The 15,241-nt window shown below is 39.9% G+C and overlaps 1 protein-coding gene across 6 annotated transcripts in view; it reads left to right on the top strand.

Moving 5' to 3' along the window:
- The window catches only part of gria4a (glutamate receptor, ionotropic, AMPA 4a), a 123,926-nt gene that overhangs the window by 94,325 nt on the left and 14,360 nt on the right, over positions 1 to 15,241 (top strand). For 5 of the 6 annotated variants that reach the window (XM_080888817.1, XM_080888823.1, XM_080888819.1 and 2 more), the window contains 2 exons: positions 8,312 to 8,510; positions 12,793 to 13,040. In XM_080888817.1, the coding sequence (XP_080744943.1) occupies positions 8,312 to 8,510; positions 12,793 to 13,040 (447 nt within the window). Of the gene's footprint in view, positions 1 to 8,311; positions 8,511 to 12,792; positions 13,041 to 15,241 lie in introns of those variants that run through there. The other variant, XM_080888821.1, reaches the window with a different exon arrangement.

Below are 15,241 nucleotides of genomic sequence, written 5' to 3'. Positions count from 1 at the left end.
ACAAATAAGAGCAATGGTGTCTGTAAAAGACTTAACTTCTCTGAATCATGAGGCTTTGCGGTTTGGCAAATGTCATTCAGATTGGACCAATGTCATTCAAAATACAGCAGCAGAATTTTCAATGGACTCATATTTTGGCCAGTGGGTGTTAAGGGCTTAAAGTGACTTTTAGCGTTATGGGTGAGATTATTTATAATCAAAAACCTTTTACAGTCTGCCCAATCTTTTGCCCAACCTATGCATCTCGTGCTAAACCATGCATCCCTGCACCGTGATTAGCATCACACCCCTTTCTTACAGCAAACACTAAGGCTGCTGATTATAGCAAAGGAGTCTCAGTAAGGGGAGGAGAAATTTGCTATTGTCCCTCTTAATCTCTCTTCATGTGGCCCTAACGTGCTCTCCCGTATCTTTCTCCCAGTATTTCTTTTGTCATTGGGAGCCACGCTGAATGAAGCCAAATTTTACTGTTTTTAATGTGCCAATTTGGCTAGATAGCAGTGTCTGTGACTATAAAGCTTTTAAATTTAGGTTGTGTTCATGTAGTAGCATTATTCCACATGAAATCACGGTCAAAGAGTTTATTAGTCATCAGACTCATTGATGAAAAAATGAAATAAGCCCGGCGACCAGGCTTTTTGCCATAAAATCATGTGATGGATGAGCCTCTTTGACACTGTGCTCTGCAGAAATACTAGATCATGTCCTTAGAAAAGGAGACGTGTCCTGCATATCATAATGTCATATCACTTTTCTTTCTCCTCAGTTCATTTCCTTTAATCTCACATTCCCTTGTTCACCTTTGCAAGCAGGCAGAATCATAATGCTAACTCAAGTCACACCTGACAGCAGAAATGTGCTACAGCTACAGTGAAGACAAGGTATTTATGTATTATCATAACACAGACTGTAACCCCCCCCCCCCCCCCCCTTTTTTTTTTTTGCCGAGATGCCTTCAAGTTTCCTTGTATTGAAAATATCCAATAATCTTTTACTTTTATTACAAATTTAAGGATGTCTTATGCGTATGTTACCGTGATATCTATATGCAGTATCACATTCCCTCTATTAGCTGTTCAACCATATCAAAAAACAACAAAATGAACTAAATGATAATAAAGGCAAACATAACAGAATTTCTTGCAATGTTTGTACGAGAGATCAAATCCACCCATACGGAAAAGAAATAGTAAAAACTTATATGTGATTTACTCATGAAAGTGGCCACTTTCGCATTACTTTCACACATTGTTTTAGTAAGTATCCAAAACATACAAGTTTCATTATATAATTTTTCAAGGGATCTTATATCTGTTTTCACACTTATATGCTTTTCATACAAGTTTCACACAAGACAGATACAAACTTTATAAGATTTATATATATCTTTTCCATATGGGCAAAGAGACTGTATATAAACAAAATTTGAAAAAGTATGTATATATGCATTATTTTTTAAGCTTTATGACTTCTTTGGGCAAGTAACCCTCTCTGTGACACAGTGGCTCCAGATAAATATGTTATGTAAAAATGATGAATTGAAAACAACCAGAAAAACTGAAGAAAGTTCAATTTTGAGTATTGTCCACTGTAGGTAAAAACACTATGGTAGCATTGCTGGAGCTACGTCTTCTTTCAGACTTTACATGCTGTACTTCATTCTGTTATGTCTACAGTTACTTTATTTTCTCTGCAAATTATTTTGCTGAAGTCTTTGAAGAATCTAATTTCTTTATTGTTTTCCATCGTTTTTCATCATCCATATGTCTACTCTGACGATGGGACGCCTATTTTTTTGCTCAGGCTTTATCCTCACTTTCCTCCATCTTTCCAGTTGTATTGTCCCTGGCCAGTCAGCGGGGATCGGAATATCGAGGCTGACATTTACTGTGGAGTTGGGAATAAAGGAAAAGAGGCAGCCGCTGCAGGAAGAAATATTCTTTCTGACTGGTTGAATGCGTTCCTGTTTCTTCTATATGTTCATTTCAGTCTGTGTTCATCTGCTTTGCAGTTTGCCTCGTTGGTTGTTACAAGTGCATGGTTTCTTTTTTTTGCTTGGTGAACTATGCATCTCTCCTGCCCCGCATTATGTTTTGTCTTATTACATTTATGAACATCTGTACCCATGTGTCGATACTGGTTGTTTGACTCCGTATACTCTGTGTATTGACTGTGTATGTTGTAGTGAGCTGCCATAGTAAGTCCATTGGTATTCAGCGTGGGTCCCTCTCTCTGTGCTGCAGTCATCTCTGCAGTCTAGGAGACACAGTGTAACAACACTCCTATTCAGCTCTCTTCTTTCTTTCTTTCTTTCTCTCTTTCTCTCTATCTATCTGTCCACCTATGGCCTCCCTACCTCTTTTTTTCTTTGATGCTCACTTTTGTAGTTGGCATTTATATAATGGAAACTGCTGTGCACGTGTGTGGTGGCGTGTCTACATGTTTATGACACTACTGACTACTTTATCTGAGCATCCCACGCAACCGACACACCGACTTGTGTTTCTTTCACCTTTCCAGTCAAGCACAAGGTAATGGCTGCCATGAACATATTTATACACCCTCAAACACATTGTCAGAGTGACCTTGATGGGCATTAGCCCCACCCGCCTGTCATCTTTTAGCCCGGGCTTTTGGGTTTCTAATGATGGCGATTGGCTTGGTCATAACATAAAGGGTGGCAACAAAGTGATGGATGGTTAGGTGATAGTGCGGGACTTAAAAAAAATAAAAGAAAGAGATTAAATCATGGTGGAAATGTCTGTTCTCAGAATAAGAAAGACCAAGAGGGACTGCAGGGAAGCAAGAAAGAGGTAAAGGGATCGCCAGTGAACATCTCACAGGGATTAGATCTGTCTCTGTCAATAAGCATATGAAATTACAGCTTCCGTCTCTTGTGTGTACGTGTATTGAGGGGGGCTGTGCGAGTGTGTCTGCTGCTGTCTGGGCAGTTGTGAGCTTGAGTGTGTGTGGCTGCGTATAAATGTGTGTTTGTGAGTGTCATGTGCATTGAGCAAATGGCTGTGGGTGTGTTGAACAGTTAATGGTAGCAACAGATCCAGCTAATGGCATGACTAACTAACTGCACTGGGACACCGAAGCCTACTGAGTAATTAATGATTAGTCTCAAGGTCACTGATTAGAACCCAGTCACGCTGACAGACGACGTGTTTATGAATTTCACAAGTAATCCTTTTTATTTTATGAACAGTCTTTTCAAGGCTCCTCTCTCTAAGCAGCTCAGATCTTTTCTGCTTCACTTTTATAGTTCCTCTTATTGTCTCCTATTATGCCGTTCATTACCTGCCTGCAGCACCTACTGTTTAATCGATTAATTTTATTTTTTTTTTCATGTTCGCCTTGATGCCCTTTATTCTGCCTTCATCTGCTGTGGCGTCTTTGAGCCCGTTTCAATCATTTTGCTGATTTACTTTATGTCACACCTCTAGTCGTTCCCGGAAAAAGATGAAAGCAAGAAGAGACAAAGAAGAGAAAGGTTGTATTATATTATGCCTCCCACCTGCATTATTCAGCCTTTCTGTCTTTTATTGTGCCAAAAGCAAACATTTAAGCTTCACTTTCTTAAAACATCAGTCACACTGCCAGCAGACTTGATATTTGATGAAACTGGTCTCGCTTCCTCCCGTAACTTGAAGACAGCTTTGCTTTAGATGGTTTGGAGGTGTTTAAAGGAATCTTTGATGTTGACTGATCAAAGTGAAGTCAAATGAGGTGACTCGTTGTAATTGTTGCTGAAATAACATTTAATGAGTAATTGATTATAGTTTTCAACTGATCTGCCTGACACTGATCTTCAATTGGTCTTATGGGAGTAAAAATAAAAACACACTCTAGATATTATGGGCACACCTGAAGCTCAAAATTGCAGTCTCTTCTGTCAGGCGATGAAATCCAGATGTATTGGATGCTAAACAAATTGCATAGCTCAGAAGGATTCGAGTGTTTGCGGGTGACAGTGTGAGTCCGTGTGAGAGGGAGTGAAGACGAACAGCATGCCATTAATCTTTCACACACTGGATTGGGGAGGCAATCTGTTGGCTATCATAGATGATACATGACCAGCTATAGAATGACTCGCCTGTTGCATACCAACACCGTGAAACCGCACACACAGGCAGCATCTCTCACACAGACGCGAAAAGAATCAAAGACACTGCTGTCAAAGATCAGCCGAGTGTACTGGCATGCACTCTGAGAACAGCTGAATTCATCCACACGTCCACATGAAAGCACATTTGTACACATGCCTGCTTGCACATATTGTAACACACGATTCCATCTAAATCAAGCGCCAGAGGGCAAACGTGTTCTCCAATAGGATGGTTTTCTATCAAGCTGCCTGAGATACAGAACCATTTTTAGTTCATTTTCAGAATAAAAGCAGTAACCTCGCCCCCAACATAGCATAAAAGAATGTGCCAAAGCGCATGTGCAGACTCAGTGAGCCGTTTAACTTTTACAGTGTTTCTGTCATTGTCACATCTGTATTAACAGCCCATTCAGCAAGAGGAAAACTGTGCATGGGAGTAGCTATAATTGTAAATCAGCCTTAAACACACTGAAAGGCTGCACAATCTGTGTCTCTTCCCAGTGTATTGTAATTAGTGTGAGAAGCTTTACTGTGAGGTTTAACGACTTTGCTTTATGTTACAGATTTGTAGGACTTCATTAAACGCTGAGCCTTATTTAAATGGGGAAGCCCATCTTTCCCTGGCTCTTCACTGTATTGCTGGGTTTTATCATTTAAAAAAAAGAAAATCCTCGCTAAGATCAAGTTTAGTCTGAATGTAAACAGAACAAAGGGAGATTGTTTGCAGCAGATGCTAGCCCAGTCTCAGCCCAGCAAATGACACACCAAAGTTAAGGTATTAAAGTGAAAAAAAAATTAGTAAATTAGACTCTACTATAATGTCAGATTAACTTTGCTGGCTGTCCTGCACTGTGGTCCAACATTCTGTTTTCCCCCCTATGAAACCTTTAATCTAGAAATAAAATGAATCAGATGTGATCATTTTAGATTCATGAACACTGAGGATGATTTATTCAAAGAACCTCACGGGTTTAATGTAAATAAAATTAATTAGAAAAATGATTGAATGCTCGAATTGAGCATTCTGCTGATAAAATAATGGACCTCGGAAATTCATCTGTCAACAACTACAGCTGAAAATGCTGCTTGGCGTTGATGGATGCAGTGTTTAGTTTAAGATGACAATTCTAATGCAAAAAGAAGAAGAAATATGTCCTCATCGTACCTTATTCCTCTCTCATCTAATGACACATGCATTTTAGGTCCTAGTACATGTTCATACTGTAGTACTGTTTAGACCAGGGGTGGGCAACTCCAGGCCTCGAGGGCCGGTGTCCCTGCAGGTTTTAGATGTGTCCTTGATCCAACACAGCTGATTTAAATGGCTAAATTAGCTCCTCAACATGTCCTGAAGTTCTCCAGAGGCCTGGTAACGAACGAATCATTTGATTCGGGTGTGTTGACCCAAGGTGAGATTTAAAACCTGCAGGACACCGGCCCTCGAGGCCTGGAATTGCCCACCCCTGGTTTAGACTGTGGTTTTAGATCACTGTTAGGTGATTGCTAGATCACACGATGATGCCATAACATGTGATATTGATAAGAACCTTCAGTGGGCTGTGATGAACCAGTGTGCCCGATTGTCTTGATTCCTCAACTCCTGATCGTGTAGGAGGAGTTGGTGGACAAAAAAAGAGATTTTGTTTGCTACAGTAAGATTGCATGTTATTAGGAATGCTACTAACATCTGCTTTAAAAAAAAAAAGCAAGAGTGCTTGCTTACATGCTGGTCTAGTGCCTCTACAGGTCAGAAGCAGCAAGAGAAATTACACTTCCAGAAAACAAGTCAGTTTAACTGGTATAAAGAGTCCATTTTCAATGAAGGAGGTAGTGATTTAGACACATATCAAACAGACGATTTTCAGTTTGTATCCTATGTTTGGCAATTACTATTTTACTTCTTCTCTTTTGCATCTGTGGCTGTTTGCACTACTTTAGGGCAAGAACGTGGTTTAGGTTATATTAAATCTGAAAATTGTTGGAAAACAACAGTAGTTATATTTTAGCTTAAAATTTCTATTAAAGAGCCTGCGTATACGTTGCAAAAATAATTTTTGTTATTATCAACAGTGTTAATTTATGAAAGCTGTAGGCCGGAGCCTTTAATTTGATGTAATAAATTTGAGGAACCCGTATATTTTATGTTAGAGATGTGTTTTGCTGCAGTGTATTGTCATTCAGTATCTGCTCATACCAGCACCTGCGGTTGCCCCAAGAGGAGCTGTCAAATGAATTAATAAATGCTCCTTAAAAATACATTAGAGCGTATATTGGTTATTAAAAGTTTATGTAATGCTTATGAATACAAGATATGCAGAACTGCAGTAAAGTTTTACGCCACTTCTCTTGTCACCGGTCCTGCCTGAAGCACTAGCCAAGGAAATAAGCAGTGCACTCTGCCAAATGCCACTCAGTGATTATAATGGGTCAGTTACAGAGGACAAAATTTCCCCAGTGATCAATAAGGTGCAACTTAAACTTCAACAGATTCCTTACACGGTCATTTTTTCTTTTATACCACTTTCTTTTTCCACTCACCCAGAGTCACTCCACAAGGTTGAATTAATAAGGTATTGTTCACCAGCTAACCAGTCAGATCACCTCTGCGTTTTTGGCCACTAACAGAAATCCTGTGAAATCTATGAAACTTCTGAACATGCCATCCTCTTCATCCTCCTAATCTCTGTCACCGGCATATTTCCTTTTCTGGGCTCAAAGACAAACATTACATCAAAGTGTCACATGGTTAAAAAAACAGAAAGTTTCTGTTGTATCCTAATAAGTATAAAAATATATCTAACAACAGTTTCGTCTGAGAATCCATCACGGTGTATGCCAGGTTCATTATTTCAAGCAAACAGATCAAGGCCTCAAGGACAAACACTATCAAGTCTGTGTGTGTTTGCGTGTGTGTGGATTAAGAGGTGCGATGGATTTTGAAGAGCAGCATAATGCAGAGTTGCTCCAAAAGGTGACAATTTATGCCGAGTCATGCGTCAATGCATCTCTCCACTTTCTCGCTCCTCGTTTTCTCTTCCGCTCACACTTCTTACAAATAAACCCGACTAAAAATAATTTGTCTGCCGCCGCTCTCACAACAGAGTGTTGGTATCACCAGGCTGTCCGGTAAATATCGGAACACATTGTCTGATTGTATGCAAGAGGATCTGATTATCGCCCGAGGTTTAAGTGGCTATAATCAGTGTTTTTATGATAACGGATCACAGATCACCTGAATCAGGAGTTCATCATAGCACCTTTCAGTTGTTTTATTTCTTTTTGGTGTAATTTTACCAAAAAAATAATAATATTAAAGTGCTTCTTAAAAGCAAAAGCGATGAATTAGAATTGATGATTTGCTTTCATGCTCAAGTTATTTATCAGGTCTTTTATCAGTCATTTTCTGCATTTTTTCTTTCTTTCTGAATGTCTTGTAGTGTATGCCCAGTAATATTTTCACTTTGTTTCTCACTCCTTTGAAGTGAAGTTGTTTTTTTGATTTTTTTTCTGTATTATTATTTTCCTTGTTGCTGTTTCTGCCCATTAGAATTTCAAGGTCTTTTACTGACTGCGGTACTTAAAAGGAAACATCATGTGGCCTTCATGTATTTTTCTCTGACTTTCTCTAATAGGTTCACTCTCACTTGCTTTCCTTCCTTTTACTCAGTGAAAACAAGTTCATGCAAAAAAAAAAAAAAATGAATTGCCACTTACTTTGATGCTCCTGCTCACAATTGGGAGATAAACAGCGTAAGCATGGAGAAAAGGAAAAGAAGGAAAGAGGATGAGAGAGATGCTGGCTTGCCCCGATTGCTATCTGTTTCATGTAGCCTCGGTTGCTGTTAGTGCTGAATTGGTTTTCAGGTTGAAAGACAATTACTTTGGCGGTACTGTCAGTTTTGTCATGCACACAGAACGCTTTGTGAAGCTACAGTTTTCTGTGTTGCATATCTCTGCAACGGTAATTGTGTTTCTTTCTCTCTCGCGTTTTTTAATCCCTTCACTGTCGTCTTTACCTTAACCATCTCCGTTTCATCCATCTGCTGATTTCTCGTCTGTGTTTGCTTTCTTTCATCTCCCTAATCTTGCCATCTTGGCCACTTTGTAAAAAAAAATTGACTTTATCTTTCCCTTTCTTACACCTCACTCTTCTTTCCCTGTTTTTTCTCCCTACCTCACTCCCCACTCTCTTCTCTGCAGGTCTCTATCTGGACGTATTGTTGGAGGTGTGTGGTGGTTCTTTACTCTTATCATCATCTCCTCTTACACAGCCAACTTGGCTGCATTCCTCACTGTGGAGAGGATGGTTTCACCGATAGAGAGTGCAGAGGACTTGGCCAAACAGACAGAGATAGCCTATGGGACGCTGGACTCAGGCTCCACTAAAGAATTCTTCAGGGTATGAACTCAACGCCCACTGTTCATTTTATTTGATTGCTTGAGCCTTTTCAGGTTAATGGAAATATGCAATCAGCCAATCACATGGCAACATTTCAGTGCATTTAGATATGTAGAGATGGTCAGGACAGGCTCCTGAAGTCCACACAGGCCATCATAATGCGTGGAAAAGGTGATTTAAGTGATTTTAAATGTGTCATTGCTGTTTGTACCAGACAAGCTGTGCAGTGCACAACATATCCAGACTTGAAGCTACTGCAACATAAGGCTGTTCCTGTCAGCTAAGAGCAGGAGGAACTGAGGCTACAATTCACATGGACTCACCAAATAGGACAATAGAGATTGAAAAATGGTCTGATCCATCATGGAATCAACAGTGGTGGTGGTGTAATAGTGAGGGAGATATTTTTTCAGATCATCTCAAACTGGTTTCTTGAAAATAACCTCCACAATCATCAGATCTAAATCTAACACCTGTGGGATTGATTGGTGTGCACCCAACAAAGCAGCAACTGTGTGATGCTATCACGTCAGTATAGATCAAAGTTTTCAGCACTTTGTTGAATCGATGCCACGAAGAATTAAAGCATTTTTGAAGGCAAAAGAGGGTCCAACCTGGTATTAGTAAGGTATAGCTAATAAACTGACAACTGGGTGCAGATTCAAATTTACAGAGATGACTATTTAAAATATTACATTGTTCAGAAAATACTTTAGTGGCAGAACTTTAATCACTTGTATGCTAGTAGGGAATAATGAGTGTGCCTCGGTTACCTAGGCTAATTCAAGCAGCACATACTTGAAAACCAATCTACAACATTCTAGAAAATCGAAATTAAAGGATCTTTCGTGTACTGATCTCGACTTGAGAGAGACTTGAAACGTGATGGTAAGCTGAGATGACTTTCTGTTTCCAGTTAGTTTGCGTGTAAAACCTGATCAAAGCCCACAGTAAGATTTAAAAAGATTACACCGGACATGAGAAAACAAAAGATCTGTGCTGGATTTTCTCAAACGCAATGTTGATTACAGTGAAAAGATGTTTTTTTTACCACAGTCCTCAGCAGTTAATCAAAATAAAGGAATAAAACCATAATGATTATAAAAGTAGGCAGTAAGGTAAGTAAAGTCAAGGATAACCGGTGGGATAGAATATGCTGCTATGAAAAGAAAGTGGAAAGAATAGCAGAGTGGGGTAAAGAAGCCCCAATTACACCTTCACCCTTTGACCTCTTCACCTATGTGGCTTCCAGTCAGTGCTAATAGTTGACACACATGAACATGCACACAATCCTATTTTTTTTTTTCTTTCCCTTTTGCTTCACACAATTATTAAGATTTGTTTTTGTTCCTGTGCATGTTATGTGTATATAAACAGTTCTGCTCTGTAGGAATGTGTGCACTGGTATTTGTGTCTGGAGACAAAGGAGGAAAGGGGGGAGAATGTAGCAGGCAGTTTGTGCTTCTGTTAGTCGCTCTGGCATCATCAACATAACGAGCAGGCTGAAATCTGTGGAGGGTGAAAAAGCAATTTACTCTCCCACAGCTGAGGGGGATTCGCCACCACCATTAATTATCTTGTGTGTGCATGCAAGTGTGTTTGTGTGACCGTGGATGTGTACATACAATATCGTGTGCACATAAAGCAACATATGCATGTGTCTTATATGTGTAAGCAAGTTTGAGTGGCGTTTTGTAACGCGCAGAAACACGGTACGTGCGTCCATGTAAGTTTAAAAGCGTTTCCATATTGTGCATGCCTGAAGGTGACTTGCAGCATCCATTTTCCTCTTTCACAGCTACGCTCATTGTTAAAGAATCTGGAAAGAGTCACACCTTATTGTCACACATCCATCCCTCCAAGGCTAGACGGCGCTTTGTACACGCGCGTTTATTATCGGCGTCTCTCGGTCTCACTTTCTTTGATAGGTGGGGGCTTGGATAGATGGGCTGGAGGTGTACAGGAGGGGGGGTGAGAAACTGTGATAGACTTTGGCAGACAGAGGAAGAAATGGAAGGAGAAAAATGAAGAGAAAGAGGGTTGAATGAAGAGAGGCGGAGCCTTTTGATGTGTGTGACATTATTATGGGATAGGTGTCCGTCACGCACTAGCAGCACACTGATACACACACATATCATTCCCCGGGTGCTGGTTTCAGTGGCTGAGGCCCTGGCTTGTTGCTCGAAGAGCGACAGAATAACACTTTATCACCAGGAGTGAAAGAGAAGAAAGAAGCAGTGCGCTGGTGGAGGATGACAGTTTGACTCCTCTGCTTGTTATTTTCACTCTTGAGTACACGCAGTTCACACACACAAGCAAACAAATCATTTCACATATATACACACAGACCGATGTGCAGAATTACAAGACCACAGACATATGTAGGATGTATACAGTACACATTATAAAAAAATATAATAGAGTTTATTTACAATACTGTGCAGACGTCTTAAGCCACCTTTCATTTCTTCGTATTTTGCTAAGAAACTGGTGAATTTATTTACTGAAATATGTGCAACAGAGTTTGTACAATTATAATAAGCTCAAAAGCCAATATCTGGTATGACCACACAAGACGATCCCACACCGCTTCATGGATGTTGAGGTCCAGGCTCTGGGGAGACCAATCCATGACCGATATCCAGGTGTGCTTTTACTGCATTGACAGTGTGTTTGGGATCATTGTGATGTCAATCAGACGCTTTCCAGCTAGTACAGCACGGTGGATCAAGATCTGAAAATACTTCAATGCATTCATAATTCCATCAGTTCTGACAAGATCCCCAGCACCACTGTCTGAAATGTTTTACAGATGGCTGTAGACACTCACTGTTGTAGCTCTCGCCTGACCTCCTCTGTCTTCAAATTGATTGAACCCAAAAATTTCAATTTGGATTCACCACCCCATATGACCTGTCGCAACTGATATTCAGTCTTTTTTCAGTGATGTGACATACCCCTGCTTTTTGTCCCTGGTTTGTCTTGTAGTTTTTTAGGCCTGCCACTTCTGTCTCTGTCATTTCCATTATGTGTCTTTAAGGAAACACTGTATAACATGTGGAGATGTGCTAGATTTTTGGCTCTTTGGGTATCACCATATTGGTACAAAAGCACAGTTTATATGCTTGAAAAACTGAGTTATTTTGGAATTTTTCATAGATTCAAGTTTCAAGTAAAGAAATTGCAAATAATTATCATTTTTTTAATAGGCTAAGCTAATAGTAACAAAGTGCCTAAAGATACATTTTGTTATATTTGTAGCTACAACACTGGTTCACCCATTAGGTTCGGCATATTCTGTATGCTTGAATGATTCAACCACAGTAAGTGGTTTTAAAAAACACAACATTCCTCTGAAAATAGCCAGGTACAAAGAGTGGACTGAAAATGAGTGAAAAAGCAGCCAAAGTCCAAAAACGTCTGGTTTGTTCAAGGCAAAATATAAAGAAATAAGTGGTGGCTGAAGACTTTTGTACTGTACTCAGTCCTAAATTCATAACCACACACCAGCTTAGTGTACAAGTATTCCAGTAAAAAGTAAGACTGATGCTTGACTTGTTAGCATCTACGTCATAATTTAAATGTGGTTATACAGTAAATGTGATTATACACCAGGAGATAAACATTGAAGACACAGCACACCATCAACAGCATCATTTTACTCAGGGACCAAAAGAGGAAAAGTCAGCTTCACATCATATGAAGCTGTAGCAACAAATCAAATCCAGTGGAAACATGGATTGTTAACATGGATTAACAGCTTCCTTTTTGCATCAGTAAAGTCAGCACTAAGGTCAGCATGTCGATTTGAATAATTAATTAGATGGTGTCCGCACACTGTTCAAAGTAATATTTATAAAAGAAAAAGACTGGCAGGCATTGTTCTATTTTTCTTGTAGCTGAAAACCAATTAATTTCTACTCATTCCTTAAGCATAAATCCATTTGAAATAGGTCACAAAAATGGAATTTTGTTTTCATTTTTGTTAACCTTCCCAAATCAAGTTTAAGAGCAATGTGTTTGGCAAGTTTGAGTGTTTAATGTTTAATATCTTTTGGAGAACATCAATAACTTAGCAACAAACAGGCAGTATTTGTTAGTGGGACTCATTTATTTTTATTAAACGGCTGAAATATATACAGTGAACATCTACAACGTAGCTTCCTTGACAGCTGGCTTCCACATCATTTTAGGGAAAATTTGCTCCTATAACTGTGAATTTATACCCATTAATTCCCTGTTAACCTTTTCCTTTCTCCCCTTTGCTCCTCTTCCATGCTAGAGATCCAAAATAGCTGTATACGAGAAGATGTGGTCATATATGAAATCCGCTGAGCCAACTGTCTTCACCAAAACCACAGCAGAAGGCGTGGCAAGGGTCCGAAAGTCCAAGGGGAAGTACGCCTTCCTTCTCGAGTCCACCATGAACGAATACACGGAGCAGCGAAAGCCTTGTGATACCATGAAAGTCGGAGGCAACCTGGACTCCAAAGGATACGGCATTGCAACACCGAAAGGCTCACAGTTAAGGTGGGTGGAATAGTGTAACAATAGGAAACAGTAACGACGCTGATACTGGACTATTGCTGCGATATTCCACCTACCCTGCTGTGCCTTTAATACTTGACCTAAATCAACCTCTCACTGCTGTCTGGTGAAAATTTCTCAACCAAAGAATTGTAAAAATTGACCGAAGTGGATATTGATTGATTCTCGCAAGCGTAAAGTCCCAAATTAACCGTAAATGTTATTGATTTAACACAGTTTATGGATTTATGGCAGTTATATGTTTTTACCGAGCAGCAGTGACTTCGATAAATGTGTTAAACGTGCAAATCATTTGTTTAGTCATGGTTTCTTTTGTTAATACCTTAATTTCTTTTTCCCCCCACTTTCTGCCTTCCTTTTTGTATTGTTTGTAATTCTGTTCGACTCTTTGCTCTCACTTCTGCCATCTGTTAAATCAAAGCATGTCACCTCCACTGTCTTTGTCCTGTGTCGCTGTCATCCATACGTCGCTTTGTGCTTGTGTCCTTCCTTTCTTTTTTGTTGCTATTTTCAACCACCTTTTCTCCACAGGGCCACCTTCCAGGTAACTCTGTTCATTTGTCTGCTATCATCTCACTCTTCCATGATACTGATGATGACAATGATTAAAAGAGAGATTTATTACCAGAGAATGACCACGAGGAGAGGCAGAACCACAGACTGCTGCCACTCCATCCAGAGCCACGGGGGGAATTTATAGACAACCAGGAAAAGAAAAAAAGTGAGGAACAGGAAGCAGAGGGGCCTGTCCAATGGGGGGAATTCAAAGTAAATATAATACAGGAAAAATACAGATCCACAAACAAAAGAAAGACACAGTTTCAATCTTTAAACCAGTTAAATTAATAGATAATTGAACAATCTCAAATTAAACAGAAAAATTAGTAGTAGTTTTTTAAAAGGAAAAAGTGCATCAACATGAAATAGAAACCAAAAGATGGAGGAAACAAATGACTAAGTGAAGTTGGTCATTTTATCTTGTTTTTCCCTCAGTAGACATTTGTTTCTCTGGCTTGTTAACTTGAGCTTACAGTAACAGTCTCAATAGGTTTCACTGCGATATCCTCAGCAATGCAGATAATTCATTTTCCAGGTGACTGTGACAGCAGTAAAGAAACTTTGTCTTCTCAATGTGACAAGTGCCTGCTGAGAGAAAAAAATAATTGACTAAATTCAGCAAAGCTGGACCACTTGCTCACTCCTCTCTCCTCCATCTATCTCTGTCAGCATTTCAGATTTGCCACATAAAAGGCAAAGCACAAACAGCACATCAGCCTCACACCATGTCCTATAACTTTCCCCTGTGCATGGTGCAAAGTTCCTCAAGACCCCTGTCGCCCTGTAGTTTAGCTCTTATTTTCTTAAAAGAGAAAAAAAAAGGTTTTCCCGTTTATGAGGGAAAATTGTGACAGACAGCAAGTGGATAGGTTCCTTTGGAAGCTCCCCCGTAACACATACCTGGGACTATCCACGGTTGTCTCTGGCAGCTCTCAGTCTGCAGAAACAGACTTGCACAAGGCTGCGAGTGCGCACGCCGGGTGAGCCTGCCTCTCCTCCTGGTGCAGTAATCATTTGATGTGATGAGGATGATGATGATGATGATGAAGAAGAGCATGAATACTCTGCTGACTGAGCTGAACATTAATAGTATTGTTTACTTTCTGCTATATGACTCCTTTTGATGTGACTTTTAATATGTGACTGTCATTATCATGCTTTACAGATCTTTTTGAACTGTTTTCATCCATTCCTCTTATGTTGATGAGATTAGTCATGGCCGGCAGATTAGATCACCCCAGAGAACGCTGTCTCTTCTCGAATCTCTCGAATATTGTTTCTAAGCTCTTAACACCAGTGTACCATCAGACCGTCAGAGATGAGATAGTGCTTCCAGATAGGCAAGTGCACAGACAAAGGGCCAGACAAATAAACAAGTACGCAGCGACTGCTGTGACCGTTGTGCAGAGATTAGTTTGGCCGATAAGCATCGCACAAACAAAAGCAGAGCACAGTCGCACAAGAAGAGGATGACAGGAAAGAGTTCATGGGCAGCTGTAAAAATCAAAGATGTGGCAGAGAAAGCAGAAAATGACACAGTCATACCATAACTCTTGGCCCTTGTAAACATGAAGCATGATTTTTCAAATAATGTTGCCGCGCAGCAAGAAGGTCCTGAGTTCAAT

Source organism: Rhamphochromis sp. 'chilingali' (genome assembly GCF_963969265.1).
Source record: "Rhamphochromis sp. 'chilingali' genome assembly, chromosome: 8".
NCBI classification, from domain to species: Eukaryota; Metazoa; Chordata; class Actinopteri; order Cichliformes; family Cichlidae; genus Rhamphochromis; species Rhamphochromis sp. 'chilingali'.
This window is presented reverse-complemented; position numbering and strand designations above follow the sequence as displayed.